The 16531-nt window shown below is 43.3% G+C and overlaps 1 protein-coding gene across 3 annotated transcripts in view; it reads right to left on the bottom strand.

Moving 5' to 3' along the window:
• Positions 1-224: 224 nt before the first annotated feature.
• Positions 225-16531, bottom strand: part of EIF3D (eukaryotic translation initiation factor 3 subunit D) — a 54824-nt gene continuing 38517 nt past the window's right edge. For all 3 annotated transcript variants that reach the window (XM_069231405.1, XM_069231407.1, XM_069231406.1), the window contains exons 12-16: positions 5493-5622; positions 4959-5101; positions 4326-4518; positions 1102-1192; positions 225-334 (exon numbers count right to left, since the gene is read on the bottom strand). In XM_069231405.1, the coding sequence (XP_069087506.1) occupies positions 321-334; positions 1102-1192; positions 4326-4518; positions 4959-5101; positions 5493-5622 (571 nt within the window). In that variant the 3' untranslated portion in view covers positions 225-320. The remainder of the gene's footprint in view (positions 335-1101; positions 1193-4325; positions 4519-4958; positions 5102-5492; positions 5623-16531) is intronic.

Below are 16531 nucleotides of genomic sequence, written 5' to 3'. Positions count from 1 at the left end.
TGGGAGTAGTCCTACGGCTAGAGATGGCGTTTTGCAGACCAGGACTGGGGCTGATCCTAGATGTAAAGATCACAGCCCAGTGAAAAGACTAAAGATAACTGATCCCACCCAAGGGATAAAATGTGCACGCTCGTCCTCATCCGCCCATATACTACTATTACCCATATCATAGCTGTAGGTTAAACAGAAAGTTCCAATCAGATAACAAAGAAATACAGATGACAGTCGGCTCAAATAATCTTTATTTTTGTGCTGCTAAGAGTCATGGTTTAAGGGTTGTCACTAGTAAAAATAAAGTGTCCCCTTCTCAGTGTGGTCGCTCAGCTCTCTTCTTCTGAAAGGAAAAAAAGACATTGTCGTTTAATACAAAATGTACACAGAGACCATCATTGGGGGGTGGTGGGGTGGTTGGGTAAAAAATGCAGTGAGCCTTCTGGTTCTGGGAAGGGGGTATGAGATAGATTCCTTTGGTCTGTGAAATCTGCAATGTACCGACAGTGAGCGCTATACCAGTTTGGAAGATTCACAAAATAGCAAGGAGTTGTTATAGTCTTCCGGAAAAATCACACATTTTCCACACGAATGGACTTTCCAGTTCAAATAAAGGTAATTCCGAGCATTCAACAATGTGATAAATGGAAGTGTCCAATTGGAATGCAACATCCTTGTGACAGCTATGGTAACCATAATTCAAAATACATATACAGGGCCTGAAGACTGCCTAAAGGCTACAGCACTACATTTGTGTGCTGCCTCACTACATGACAATGGATCACAAAGAATGGATATCACATGGCATTACATGGTGATCAGCTGATAGGCAAGTTCAAATCTGGCTAGGGTGGAGTCCTGTGAGAGAGCAAGAGTGACAGCAAGAATGAGCGGGCGGAAAAGGGCAAGTGCGACCACTGCAATGTCTGGGCATTGCTGGACTGTTCCAAGTCTCCCCATCATAGGCTGCAGACAGGCCTTCCACTGTTTCAAACTATGGACTAGGTATGCTTAGCGGTTTCCTTTTTAGGAAGGAAGGGAGAGGGAAGAAACTGCAGCTTAGAGTTGGCCACCGACAGCCCCAGATAAAGTCCTTTACGATCTACTTACCTTCTGCTTCTTCCTCCTCCTCTTCATCATCCTCGTCTTCCTCATCAGAGCTGAAGGTGCCCTCTGGTAAGCTGTAGATTCGGATTACTTGCTGAAAAGAAGAAGTTTTCCTGAGTAACATTTCTTGAACATACATTTTTTTCCTTCAAATTCCACATATAATGGCATTTGAAGGAATTTCTACATTGTATTTCAAGAGACTTGGTCGCCAGCTACTGTAGATTTTGGATCTAAAGAAACAAACACCAAAAACTTGTGTGGAACCAGCAAAACCGATCTCCCACCTACTGGCTATCTACGTGGACACACATGAACACCAATCAAACACAGCTGCCAGGAGCCACCACCCACCCTCTTGGACACCCACCTCAGGAGGCCTAATCCACAACACACTCAGCAAATCACCTTAACAGTCAGTCAACAAGACCAGAGTCCAAAATGTTAAGTTTCCAACGTTACTGCGGTCACTCAAGAATCCGACGATGTTTGGTCTTTTACAAAATGAATTAAAAAACAGTGAGGTCATCGAAGTTGGAAGGGTAATTAAATTTTTTATCAGCGGTCAAAGTCAGTCTGGTAGTAAGACAACAAAAGGGACAGGTCTACCAGGATGCCAAGATGTTAAAGTTACCTGGTAATTCTGAAGCTTCAGTCAAGCACAGTCCCCGTTCTTAAACCCTATCAAAAAACTCAAATCCTTGTGAATTCAGAGGTTGCCCTAGTAAATTTCTTACAATTTGGGGGTGCTGGATGGATTTCTAAGGCTTGGGTGACACATGATGCGTACATTCACCCCGAAGGGTATCTTGGTACTGAATAACAGATGTTTATTGTTACCCAACTCAATGGTACTCATTTTATCGACCTCAGAAGGATGAAAGGCTGAGAGGACGCAGCAGGTTTCAAACCTAAGACCATGAGGTTGGGCACATACACCTACAGTGGACGCATTAGTTCACTAAGCCACCAGACCTGGCTACACACAGGACTATCGGGAGGGTGGCATGGTACCTGCATGTGAGGCTGAACTGGGGGAGGGGGGAAAATGATGACACAGGAGCTCATGATCTGGGAATCCAGCAATCCATCATGTAAGCTATCTAGGTTACCACAAAACTTTAATTTGTATGTATTGATTATTAACTGTCTGTCCTATTGGCTGTTTGATGAAAACTGGGATTATGCCTTGTGAACTGGTTATTATGAACTATGATACCCCCAAAAATTGGTAGATTTTTTTTTTAAACTTGTATTCGTTAAGAAGTAAAATGCGATAACTCATCCATCACATTGCTTCAAGTAAATACCTCAAGAGCAGTCAAAGACCAAATCCACGGGCCTTTTTCCCTTTCAAAGCAAGGTCAAAATGCCCTAGACAGAACAGATACCATATGCCGCAAGAGGGTGTGTGGGAATTTTTCAGGTACGGTTGAATCATTGCCATACATTAATCACTGCCAGCATGTTGCTTCAATCTTAACATCCGCCATGCAACACAGTTCCACCTTTTTCGATCTACTGACAAAGAAATAACTAGCAACAGTGGCGACAGAGGAAGAAAAGAGGATGGGTGAAGTTTTGATATGAATTAAATCAAAAGGCTTCAAAGGACTGTGACCAGAACAGATGTGACGCTTGGCTGGTCAGATTCCACACAAAACAAAACAATTTGGTGGAGAGTCACAGGAGCCCATGTGGCAGCCTAAAAAAATCAGGATCTTGATAGAGGTTAGTAAAAAAATGTGTGCAAGGACTGCCAAACCTTCCATGCTTGGTATTTGTGGATAATGGCCTGAAAATATGCAGGGATGGCCCCTGCCTTGATTCTGGTCATGTCTTATACTGGTAGCCAGTCCATATTTCGGCTGGTCGCAGACACCCAGCAACGTTTGGAGTGTCCTGCTGCATTTCATGTCGGTCTACATCCAAGGTAAACCCGTTCTGTAATAAGAGCTACCCTTGTTCAATGAAAAGCAACCCGAGCTACTAATATTAGTATTCTGACAAGATTAAATCAATAGCCACCCTTGCAAGATTACTACCAGTGATCACCTCACTGCATTAAGGAGGGTTGAAAGCAGTAGACTTTTCCAGCAATAATGTAAAAATGCTTTTCCAATCTGGAATGCCTCTAAATGGCTGATAAACAACAGTAATAGCTGAAATTAGCTTGGCACAAATATAATAACAGCAGTAATATTGTATGATTTTTCACTCAAATATCAGCTTTAAAAATATTTTGGAAATCTGTTTTTCTCCAAACATCAGCTTTGGAGTTCTAAAAATGCACAAAATGTCATGTCATATACACGTTTTTCAATTTTGGACTACATAATTCAACCAGAAAAATCTTCTAATTTAGTAGGCTGAGCTTCTCAAAGGAGACCTACTTATAGGTTGCTGGAGAGCTACTAATAGCTCCCAAGCTACTCGTTGGAGACGCCCGATCGAAACTTATGAATCAAAGGGACCTGCTGTGGGCTGGGTGCACTTAAACTCGCACCTCATGCTAAACGAGTAAACTTCAGGATGGGTCAAATTTCTTGACTTCGCTAATTGTTTACATTTCACCAATTCCTACTAATTGTTGCACCTATTTACATTATCTATAATGACCTAAATGGATAAGTAAAACACTAAATAAAAAACAAGTTATTCTCACAAATTATGATCTATGTATTGCGATTGCATCCAAATGAACCCATGTATTGAAAAGGAGATGCAAACAAGCCAAGAGCAGGAGCTGCAGACAAGGATACTATCGTCATAAATACCTGTCTCTAAATGCAGAGATGGAAATCTCAACATCCCCCCAAAAAATAAATGGGTGGAAGTTTCTTGCTTCCTTCACCTACAACTTCTTCTGAAAGATACAAATGAAGACTTAACCTTTCAAGAACCAGGGCCCATGACACACAATTAAATCCGAACAGATCAGAAATCCTGCTGTCCTGGGAATATGAACAGAAGATTTGTGAATTGTTCTGCATGGTCACGGAAGAGGCTGGCACAATCACAGCTGCCTTACAATTACTCATCCACCATCTGCACTCGACACTGTAATGGAGAGGATAGCAAGAGCTTAAATGTCTAGGATGAGGCTGTTCCACCAAGACTTCCCACCGATTAGTCAAAAGAGACCACTTAACGTTACTGAGGGTCTCTGAGGATGAGACACCTCCACTATCATGAAGAAGAGCACTAAGAAGTGAGCCGTCAGTTACCTTGTTGGGGTCCTTCAGGATGAGGTATTTCCCCTCATCCAACTTCATGCAAACATCGATCACACAGCGCAGGATGCCCCAGGTGTTCTCCATGCACAGGTTAATCTGGCTGGCAAACTCGTTGGGCTTAAACTGTTGTGTGCCCAGGACGACATGTCGGGAGGAGTCCTTTGTGTGATAGCGGGAAACATAGCTGGAATAGGAAAGAGGCATGTTAAAAAATAAAAATGGAGCGTGTTTCAATAAAGGACCACGCTAGGAGGGGAGACCCAAGTGGCTTCCATAACTATGCATGGGTGATAACTATGACAGGATCTTACAGACCTACACATCCAAAGAACACGCCACTGCTTTGACCAGCATAACCAGTGACGATAATAGTAGCAGTGCCTGAAGAACTTCACAGATGCTCCTAAACCACCCTCTTTCCCTCCCTAATTCAGATAATCCTAACCCACATTTAAAAAAAAAAAAAAACTTTAGACATGTCCTAGCTGGCCCAGTGCCTTTAACTCCGTTTCAGATACTCCATTCATTTAATCTCGAGGATATTGCCATTTCTGGTACCACATACCTGCCCTGCCCCCGTCCCCCCCCCGCCCGCCCGCCCACACACACACACAAGGACCTTACCCCAGTTTCAGGTACTCCGAGCCTGCCAGAAGGGCGCAGCAAGTCCAGCGAGCTAGTTTGTAGCTATTGTTTTTCAGCTCAGTGGCAATCACGGCTCCCCTCTGCGAGTCCAGTTTCTGACGCCAATCAACCCCGTTGCAGTGCTGAAAAAGTCACATATAAAAGGTACGGCATTAGAAGCTTTGGGGCACAAAAGGAACATACTGAAGGAGCTGTGCTGGTTCGGCATTAGACCAGTGATTCATTTTCAGAAGTTAGGCCCATAAGCCAGAGGGTGATTCAGAGAGGCGGGAACTTAAAGAAAGGGACCAACTTGTGAAGCATATAACACAAGAGTGAACTGAGGGGGTTGTGAGGAAGTACAGATCAGAGTGGTAAGTGAACGGCAAGGGGTAGCACACACTTCACAAAACAGGGAGTCCAAATGACAACCATAGTTAATAAGACCAAGAGAAAACCGTAAGAGGACTGAGTAGAGTCAGGAGGAAAGCTGCCTGACACCGACATTAGAGCTGCCTGCAAACAGACACCAACCCTGGAGTCCCACTCGTTCAGCGTCTTGATGTTGATAAAGGACACTTCGCCATTGGCTCCAGTCATCACACCATCGTGCTCACAGCGAACGATCAGGTCTATGTCATCGCCGAGCTTCCACCGCCGGTACCTGGGAGACAGAGGTGTCAGACTATCATAATAATACCTAGAAACAGTACTTCACAAGGACTGCAGGGTGGGCTAATAAAACACAACGTTCGCATGCATTAGCACAAACAATGGCCACCAGAGGTGGGTAAGATAAAGGCTTTTACCAGGAGCTGTGCTCTAGAGTGCAACCTTCAACAGATTCAGTATGCGCCGTTGCCAGGGAGGGGACAGACATCCTACGAACCCCTTTCTAGACTTCTGATCTCACGAGGCAGTGGAGAAGAACATTTTGGTATAGTTCCCTACAATGATGTAAAATCGGTGCCGCCCTCGCCCAATGCAGGCACATTTTAGTAAACGTCAGAAACGGTGCATTATGGCACGGTCATTCAAAGGAGTAAAATGGGCGACCGCGGCATAAATTTAGACTGGGGGAGCCAGGCAGAGAACATTCAGAGTTAAGAAGCAACCTTGGCATGATGAGCTTAATGCCAAAGGAGCTTTTCTTTCATTCTCACGGGTAGGCCGATGACTAGTCATGCTAAACAGTATGAACTTATTTCCATATGGCCTCTGCAAATATCAGCAAAAGGTTCATTAGCCAAGAATATTGGCAGCGTGAACTCGCGTCACGTGACCCACAAACCGTGCGACGAGACTGGCCTCGTGGTAACAATTTTGAAGCGTTTTAGACAGAGCACTTGCTACAAAGTGGCCTTTAAAACATTAGTTGCACAAATGTTATGTCCTTCCACTTAGAAGAGTCCGGATATAAAACAATGTAAGACCAATGTAACTTTTAAAATAACTCAAACTGCTTAGTACGAGCTACAAACTAGAACTGTCCCGACTCGAATGACAAAGGAAACAGTTTTCAGAAGTAACAACACGAGTCTTAAGAATTAGTTAACCATTAACTAGTTATAAACGTGTCAACTAAGAAAGCATAATTTTCACCAACTCTTTAGGTAGATGCACTTTCAAGAAACATACCACCCAGCAAGTTAAGCTACGTCACTTCCACCTCCAGCTGAGAAATATCATATCATCCCTGTCCTTTCATCTCAAAGCCTCCTTGCCAGGGTATTCTCTAAAGGGACGTAATGCCAAGTCCATACACCCTGATCTATCTCCTGCCCGGATCAGCTATAAGTCATTCAAAATTAAGCAGCGAGGCTCATTTTCAACATGATCCCACCAGCAGAGTGGTGAAAGAACTACAGCAGCGCTTAGGACTGTCGGAATATAATTCAAAATTCCCCTGCATTACCTACAAAACTCTTGTTGCCATAAGACCCTTCAAACGTCACAAATCAGAAACACCAAATGCATACAGAAAGGCAAATGCATAAAACATCACCTTCTAGATTTCAAAACATTCGACTGCGGACATGGGATTGTTGACTGTCGTTCTTGACTCAAACATTATTCTATGTCAGGACCGGAGGCTCGGATTATGCTTACTCTTTCTTTACTGTCAAATCACAGCAGCCAATCAAATAACTATAAACAAAAAAACTACATAGCCCATGATGCTATAGTCCAGTATCACATGCACCAATAACTGTCTATGACCTAGTCCATAATATGAATAAACCCAAACGTCCCATCCTCTTTCTTTGCTGCTTCGCAGCAGATAAGTACTATTTCCTTTTTTCTCATGTGTATTTATGCAGGATTACACTAATTGTATATATTTTGTTGTTGGTTCGGTGCGACGCGATTCCGCTCGCATAGCTTAATTGTGATGTCTTTATTTTAAATCGGAATTTCTGATTTGTTTGTGTCCGTTTTCGTTGGTGGAGTGGGAGCGGCTATGCGGGTAGTCTTTTTTCTTTTGAACGCGCACGCTGATTAACGAGACGGTCTCTGAGTTTCCTTTCTTCAGGAGGGCGGCTCGTTTTGATCAGTGCGCGTGTGACGGCAAGAGCTATTTTTAGCTCCTTGTGCTCCCGGACAGCCAGCGTGAATCACACCTGGGTTGTAAAATAAATTAGGCACTGCCTGGAGTGGCCGCAGGCAGCTCCGTCCACATCTTATTGGGCCTTTGATCAACAGTGCCTGCTAGGGTTTTTTTTTTCCCACTCCCCCTATTTTGATATATTCCTGAGAACAAGGATTAGAGCACTATGGCTCAATGGGAAGACCCAGAGGCAGAATACTTCCCTGATGATTCTAGCAACCAGCTAGAGGTTAATTTGGTAGAAGCTTTGGATACCAGAGTACAACAATCTGTAAACGATGCCTTGGTTCGAGCTTTGGGTCCATTCTCAGGACAGCTTTTCGAATATGCCCAATCACAAGGCTGGTTGTCTACCCAAAATACCTCTCTTTTGGAGGAGAATTCTGCTAAACAGAAATCAAGATCTAGGGCTACTGAAGACGCCAAGTCTCCCTCTGTAGATCCTCATGCGGACATATTTGAAAAGGTTCGCAAGAAACGGGCGACAGAACATAATTATAGCTCTAAGAAAGACACCCAGTTAGTTTCTTCTTCCTCTGATAAAGATTCCTCATCCAGTGATTCTGATGACTCAGGACCCAGTAAGAAAGTCAGGAAACATCCTCCTGCGTTGCAGGTCTTGGATTTTGATCTAACAACTTATTCACCCCAGATCTTCCAATTGCCTCCCTTCAGCTGAGATAGCACAATATGTACATTCTAATCTCAGGAAGAGTTTTGATAAAGAAGTCCGCGCTCGTCTTCGAGCAGAATGCCCTAGACCTGATTTAGATAATAAGGTATCATATATCCCTGAGATTGACCCTACAATGGTCACATTTACTGGGGGTGGCGGGGAGAAAAAAACAACATCGCTAAAGACCCTAAAAAAGGTTTGGATAGGTCATGGAGAATCTGCCAAGACAAACTTCTCGACTTATCGGGACCTCTGACTAAGCTCTTGAATATGGCAGTTAATACAAAAGAGTCAGGGACTCCTGTAGACAAAGATACATTAATGGGCTGGACGCAGAGAGCCATTTGCCAACTGGGTAACACCAATTGCGCCCTATCCTCGGAGCGCAGGAAGTCTATTCTTATGCACATTGACCCAAAATTAGTAGTCCTAGCATCTTCGGAAGCTGGCCCTGCAGCTGACGGAATGTTATTTGGCTCGTCATTCATCAAAGAGTTGGCAAAATTCTGTTCTACCTTTTAATCCTTGGATAAAGCCCAGATGCCTGTCAAAAAAGTTTTCAGAAGAGGCCTTTGTCAGGGCCGGTCGTTTTGGTGGACGAATGCCCGGTCGAGGATCCTATTCTAGTCCCCAAAACTATTATCCCAGAGGTAGGGGTGGATGGTATGGAGAGCAACCCAAACCTACTTTTTACCCCACCCGCACCAGAGGTAACCGACCCAGATTCCGCAGAGGGCAGTGCAGGAGTCAACAAGGAGCCATCCAAGATGCTGGCAATTCAGGTAAACATTATTCCTCACTCTCAAGTTCTCCTTGGGGGCAAAGTGGGTCAATTCCTAGACAACTGGAAGATGATCTCTGGAGACCCCTGGATTCTTCAGACGGTCTCTGGGTTCCAGCTAGAGTTTAACAGAACTCCAATTCACTTCACTGCCCCTATACAAATAAATTTTTCCCTCGGCGTTCAGACTTTTATAGATGCAGAGGTACAGTCCTTACTAGACAAAGGAGCAGTAGAATTTTCTGTGCCTCACCCCTCTGGGTTTTGCAGTCCTATTTTTGTAGTCTACAAAAAGGGGGTGGAGGTCATCGTCTAGTACTCAATCTGAAAGATTTCAATTCTTGGTTTACAGAAATTTCAAGATAGAAGGGATCCACATGTTCAGGGACATTCTAGCAGAAGGAGGATGGTCGCCTAGACCTAAAGGACGCTTATCTATTAGTTCTAATCTTTCCCCTAAACAGAAGGTTTCTTCAATTTCTGTGGAAAGGCCATTGTTTGGAATTCAAAGCACTCCCGTTTGGCCTGTCATCAGCCCCTTGGTGCTTCACGAAACTGTTGAGACCAGTTGTGGAATCATTGAGAACCAAGGGGGTCAAGATTGATCATATATCTGGACGACATTTCATTGATGGCTCAGGATCCTCAATCTCTACTGAAACATCTTGACTGGACCGTCAATTTATTACAGGATTTGGGTTTCCTGATCAATGCGCAGAAGTCATCATTGAATCCATCTCAAGTGATAGAGTTCCTGGGCTTCAAGATAGACTCAGTACGAGCCCTTCTGGTTCTTCCATCAGCGAAAATTCGCAATATCAAGAGGGAACTGAGGGGGGCGATAAACACCTTTTGTTAACACTGAGTTATTCCAAATTGATCCCTTTGACGACAGAAGTCAGAGAGGAGATTCATTGGTGGTTACAACATATGGAGGCTTGGAATGGGAGAGCCATCTTTGGGTCGCACCCAGAAGTAGTAATCGAATCAGATACCAGTCAATGGGGTTGGGGAGCCCGTTCGGATCCCTAGAGACAGGAGACAGATGGTCACAGACAGAAAGCTCTCTAAATATCAACTGTCTGGAACTCCTAGCAGGCTTGTTTGCTATAAAGAGCCTTTCTCCTCAAAAGACGAATTGTTGCATTCTGCTGCGAATGGACAATATTTCAGCAGTACGTTATGTCAACAAACTGGGAGTGACGAGATCCCGACTTCTAGCGGAGATTGCCAAGGAATTTTGGCATTATTGCCTGAAACATCAATTAGTAGTGATAGCGGAGTACCTTCCGGGGCCTCTGAACACTATTGCAGACTGGAAATCCAGATATCTGATGGATTCCAGCAACTGGAAACTGGATCCAGTTATCTTTTCCCAGATAATCAAGGAATGGGGTCCTTGCGAAGTGGACCTCTTTGCATCCTGCCTCAATACTCAGACGTTGAAATTCTTCAGTTGGCGTCCGGACCCTCTTGCTCTAACAACGGATGCATTTCTTCAGGATTGGTCCCTCTTTCAGGGTTATGCGTTTCCTCCTTTTCTGTTAATACCCGGAGTACAGAGAAAGAAAACAGATTTGATTCTAGTAACACCATGTTGGAGGTCGCAACCCTGGTTCCCAAATGCTCTGCAATCGACATGCTCCCACCCACTTCTCATTCCTCCTCGTCTGAATCTTCTTTTGAACCCGGAGGGCCGTCAACATCCACTGATATTTTCAGAGAAGCTGACGTTGATGGCGTGGTTAGTTTCCGGTCGAGATGGGATTCCTCAGGCCTTTCGCAACAAGCTACGAATTTTATCAAGCAAGCTTGGGCCCCTAGCACTCACAAAAGGTATTCTTCAGCCTAGCGTAGATGGGATAGTTGGTGCAGTGGAAGAGATTGTAATCCAGTGGAATCCGGCATTGAATTGATTGTTAATTTTCTTCCTGAACTGGCTTCTTCAGGTTTGGCTTACAGGGCCATCAACAATTTTAGATCTGCCATTTCAGCTGGTCATAATAGTATTGATGGTAAGCCAGTGGGGGAACATCCATTAGTATGTAAACTTTTGAGGGGCATTTGTTTGACCAAACCGCCCCCCTATCTAAATATTCTGAATTGTGGGATGTGAGTATTATTTTGAAGTTTCTGGAGGACTGGCCGTCCAATAGATATTTATCCTGTAAACAGATTTCAGCAAAATTAACTATGTTACTTTGTCTGATATCTTGTAAGAGTCTCAGATGTCAAGGCCTTTGACCTTGCAGGTAGAGTATATTCTCCAGATGGAATATCATTTAACATTACCAAAAAACGAAGACAAATTGCAGGTCAGTAACGTACCCTAAATTTCCAGATAATTCTAAATTATGTGTAGTTCAATGCTTAGAAGATTATGAAGCAGTCACTGAAGAATTTAGACAGAATGTAAATGGCCAATTACTTATTTCTCTGCAGAAGCCCTTTAAACCGGTCTCCTCAGCCACTCTTGCTAGGTGGATGAGATGGCTTATGAGTGAAGCGGGTATAGATATAAGTCATTTTGGAGCTCACTCAGTTAGAAGAGCTATGGCATCAAAAACCTTTGCATTGGGTTCGAGACTAGAGGACATTATGAAAGCAGCAGACTGGTCTTCTGAGTCTACATTTAAAATATTCTATCATAAACCGGTGGTTAAAGTTGCTTTGGTTATTGATCAGCTTTGAACGAGCATAATCCGAGCCTAGAGTCCTGACATAGAATTAAAAAAATTCTAGCTTACGCGTCAAGAATTTTCAGTTCTATTAAGGACACGGAGGCGAGGATTATCCCTCCCATAGACATTTTTCTACATGTTATAGAAGGTTTATAAATGAAAAACTATTTCAGATTTTGTATTATTATTGTGCCCACCCTGGGTTATTAAATAAGGTTGTATATGTTCTTTCTGACTATGTCAGCATTATGAAATATTACCTTTTATTATTATTCCGTTTGAGGTTCAGATCAGAAGAATGCTTGATTATCTGAGTTGGTGGATATCAGGGAAGATACTCTTCTTTTGGATCTTTAGAAGGTGTTTTCTACTTCCAGTTCCTATGGAGACCGGTCATGTTGGAGGTGACTGAAAGTTTCGAGTTCTACAGTTCGGAAGGGCGTTTCGTTGCAGAAGTTCAAGGTTATCGATTTTGGCAAAGAAAGAGGATGTGACGTTTGGGTTCATTCATATTATGGACTAGGCCATAGACAGTGATTGGTGCATGTGATAGTGGACTATAGCATCATGGGATATGTAATTTTTTTGTTCATAGTTATTTGATTGACTGCTGTGATTTGACAGTAAAGAAAGGAGTAAGCATAATCCTCGCCTCCGTATCCTTAATAGAACTGAAAATTCTTGACGCGTAAGCTAGAATTTTTTTTTAATTCAACTCCATAGCTTCACACGTCCGAGAGGAACATGATCCTTTCACATGGATAAAAATCCCAATCCCTGCCTCTTTATAACTGCCCATTTCCAAGTTCTTGTTTAGCACCTTTGCTTCCCGCTGCATAACCCATGTTGTTCTTCCTTCAAGCCCCTTATCTGGTGCTGAGCATGTTAAAGCAAGGCAAATATTGAGCTACAGCAGATCTGTAGGCTGGAGTCAGACAGAGTAGTTTGAATTAGCAGCTCAAATTAGTGGCTCCTGCAGCAAAGACACAAGGGATTTACAACAGTGGCTTTGTGTTTTTCTTTTCTAGGTCTTGCAAACCAGACAATTTAAGCTGTCTGGTTGTGAAAGACCTACTGCGAATATATATTGGGTTTACAACCCGCCCAACTGCTTACCACTGGTTATCTTTATTGTCAATCATTTGCTTGCTTCTTAAACATGGCTTGCCTTTCTCTTAATTTTTTGTCCCTCCTCTGAATCTTAGCCTCCTTACCATCCTTCAGCCTGGCTGACTTATATCCTTCTACTGCTCACTTTTAGGGAGCTACTTGTTTTTTGGGTTCCTCACTTCATGACATTACATGTGTTTTCCAGCTCTCCCCCTCATGTGCCCCTCCCCTGCAAATACTCAACCTCAGAACGCTCGTCACTGCTCTCAATGTTGAGCGCTTCTCTCCCACTACCCTAGTGGCTCTCTCACTTGTGCTATTTGCTCACTTGTGTGCTTCTTCCCTGCACTCCATTTTTCTTTCCATTGTGTGCTTAGCAGCCCTCACCCCCATTGTTCCCTCCCTTGTGTGCTGCTTTTTTCCTTCCTGCTTTTGCGCAAAATCTTTTTTTTTTTTTTTTTAAATCACTGATCCAAGTGATGTCCACCTTCTTAGACAGATGTTTAAAAAAAAGGAAAAGGTAAATGGCAACCACATCATTGTGTATGGGTGTGCATGTATGGTAATGCGACCGGCAACAACCACTGCAGCATTGTGCCTTTTTCCTTTATTTTTTGCCTATGCTGTGCAGCATTGGCAAAGAACGTTTTGCCAATGCTTCACAGCTTCAGCAATACTCACTGGCCAAGCCAATAAGCCTCAAAGTAGAGGTGTATTGGCTTTGCCAAATGCTTGTTCAATTTGTAAGCTATGTAGTTGCTTGCAATTGAGAATTGATTCGCCATCACGGGTTAAAGCCTTTGGCTATTCATTTCCTAGAACACAAAAAGGGCCCTGTCAATAACCTGCAAGTGGGATCAACGAGCTCATACAAAGAAGGCTAAGAAGATGAAGTAACATTAAGTTTGTAAAGACGGTTAGTTGGCTTATCAGGGTTATGTAGTTTAAAAGACAAATATTCTCTTCCAGAGTATTTAGAGGAAATAAAACACAAGGCATGGAGATTTTTCTAACTTGGTTTACTGTTGGCCATACAACTCAAATATTCTACCAAAAGGGAAGAGTTGTGAGGTTTCTAAAGGGGGTTGGAGAGGAGAGGTGAAGAGAATATTATAAAATCGGGAGCAAGAGGTCAAGCGGTGGAGTCTGATTCAGATTCAAGGGGCGGAGTTTAGAACTAGGTGGACATAAAGTGGAAAAACGAGACTACTACTGAAAGAGCAGACTGAAGTTTTCAAAGAACATCAGACTTAATGGCTAGTGTCACCGAATGGCTTTGGCTAAGGAAATGTTCCAGACCCGCAGCTTTTAGATCTACAAAATGAAAATATGTTCCTCAAGTTAATGTATAATTTACTTGCATCAAAAACAAAAAGTTACTTACCTTTAGTAATTATCTTTGTGGGGATACTCTACCTGCATATTACTCACCTGGTGAATATTCCCAGGCACTAGACTAGATCTGGAATTTTCTTCATAGCTCCTCTGCAGCAGTAGGAGCCACTGGATTTTTCTTCTGGTGGATAATTCTACCTGCAGATTCTCACATATTAAATAGAATCCAAAGCAGTAACTCCTCAGGTGGACCATCCGAAGGATGGTCACCAAAACAACCATCCCTTCTCACCTCAGAATCCAGGCAATAATGCCTGGCAAAGGTGAGAAGGGAAGTACATGTTGCCACTCTATAGATATCAGCAAGCAACTGGAATTACCCTAGCCGGGGCGGAGGTAGAAGCTTTCACCCAGTGGATGAGCTCAGAGACCTTATGGTGCCTCTCTCTTAGCTATAGCATAACTTGATGCAAAGAATTATCCATTAAGATCATGTACTCTTCGCCATGGCCTGGCTCTTCTTGCAGCCAGTGTAGCCCACAAAACGCTAAGCTGATTATCGAGCCAGAAGTCTTTGGTGCGGTCAATGTAAAAAACAGACAGCATGTCTAGGAGCAAGTCGATGCAGTCTCTCTTCCTCACTGGTGGGATAAGGTGGAGGATAAAAAGTAGAAAGGGTAATGGCATACGCCAGACAGAAAGGAAACAAGACCTTCCGAAGAAATTAAGCTTTTGTCCGGAGAAAACATGAGTATGGTAGTCAGATGCAAAGGGCTGGTAACTCGTGTCTTGCTGAAGTATTATCTACTAGAAATAGGGTTTTGAAAGTTAAACATGTAGCTGACAACTGTGAAGCGGCTCAAAGAGGGCGCTAAATATAAAAAAAAAAAAAAAAAAAAAAAGTTAATTCTATATCCCATTAAGGCATAACGAAACGAGGGGGATGAAAAAGATTAACCAATTCTTTCAAAAGGTAGTTTACCTTTGGTGATGTTAACAACGATGGATGATCTAGGATGCAGGGGAACACTGAAAAGGACACCATGTAACCCTCTACAGTGCCCACCGCACAGCCTTGTTATGCCAGCATAAACAGAAAATAAACATTTTGAGAAAAACAAGCTTTTAAGGGATCTACATCCTATTCATCAGAACAAGCAACAAACCTACTCACCTTCCACAATATACCGATTTTGTGGAAGGGTGACAAGTAGACACGATCAAGTTTGCCGCTTTAGCAACTGTTAAGTACTCTGATGTCTCCGTTCACTTTTCAGGCATGACAATGGACGCTGGGGAGCAACATCGGTTGCTCTGCTTGTGATGAAGTGCACCCTGAGTGGAAAATGGAGCAGTAAGAGGTCCGTGTACAACATCCTTCTCCGACAGAACAACCTGAGCTCTGTCCTAGTGAATATTCCTTAGAACACAGGTAATCAAGGTTAGGGAAGGGAATGCATAGTGAAGAAGGAAGCTTCACTTTTTTATTTTATTTTATTTTTTACTGAAATGTGTCCTGCATGGCTCCTTACCATGGATAGTGGGAGGCACAAAACATGAGGAAATGGGTGTTCTTGCAAGCAGCGAAGAGGACCAGCTTAGGGGTTCCCCACGGGGCAAAGATGTGTTCAATTACATCCAGGTGTAGATGTCACTCTTGATTTATTAATAGGATGTTGACTCCGGCTGTCTGCCCTAGTGTTAATAGAGCCAGCAAGTTTGCAACAAGCATCTCATGCTGGAGCACCTAGGCCTAGAGCCACAAAGTTTCTCAACAAAGAAGTTGAGACCGCATTATGGCCTGCTTGTTGACATATCACATCACTTTTGTCTAGTTTGTCAAGATCTGAACAGACTGACCAGAAAGAAAAGGCCTTGAGCACTAGCCAACTCGCAATCAGTTCAAGAAGGTTGATGTGCAATACCTGCTCTTCTGGAAACCAAGGATTTTGATCTACAGCTCCGCCAGATAAGTACCCCACCCAAGAGTGGATGCATCAGTCACCACCATGGCCATGGCTGGTGGAGGAGAGAAGGACATCCTTTGATACAGGTGTGCACACACCTCCACTAATCAGGTCAGCCGCAGTGTTCTGAAAATTGTGTCCAACAGGTTTTGCCCCAGCTACAATAACTGCCCGCAAAACCATTGGAAAGTCTTACTGTCCCAGCATGCGCACATCACCAGGAAGCCAGTAGACAGAGCAGGTGTAGACCCATCATGAATGGAATCCGAGACCCTTCTTGAAACCATATCAAAACTGAATTTCCCTGATTTTCTGAGGAGGTAATGAACAGAAAGATGCGGAGTCCAGTATTACCCTTATGAACAAGAGGTGGTGAAAGGGCCCTTAGATTTTTCCATCAACAAGCCTAAATATC

This window comes from Pleurodeles waltl, chromosome 4_2 (assembly GCF_031143425.1).
Source record: "Pleurodeles waltl isolate 20211129_DDA chromosome 4_2, aPleWal1.hap1.20221129, whole genome shotgun sequence".
NCBI classification, from domain to species: domain Eukaryota; kingdom Metazoa; phylum Chordata; class Amphibia; order Caudata; family Salamandridae; genus Pleurodeles; species Pleurodeles waltl.
Note: the sequence above shows the minus strand (reverse complement) of the source record. Positions and strands in the feature narration are given on the sequence as shown.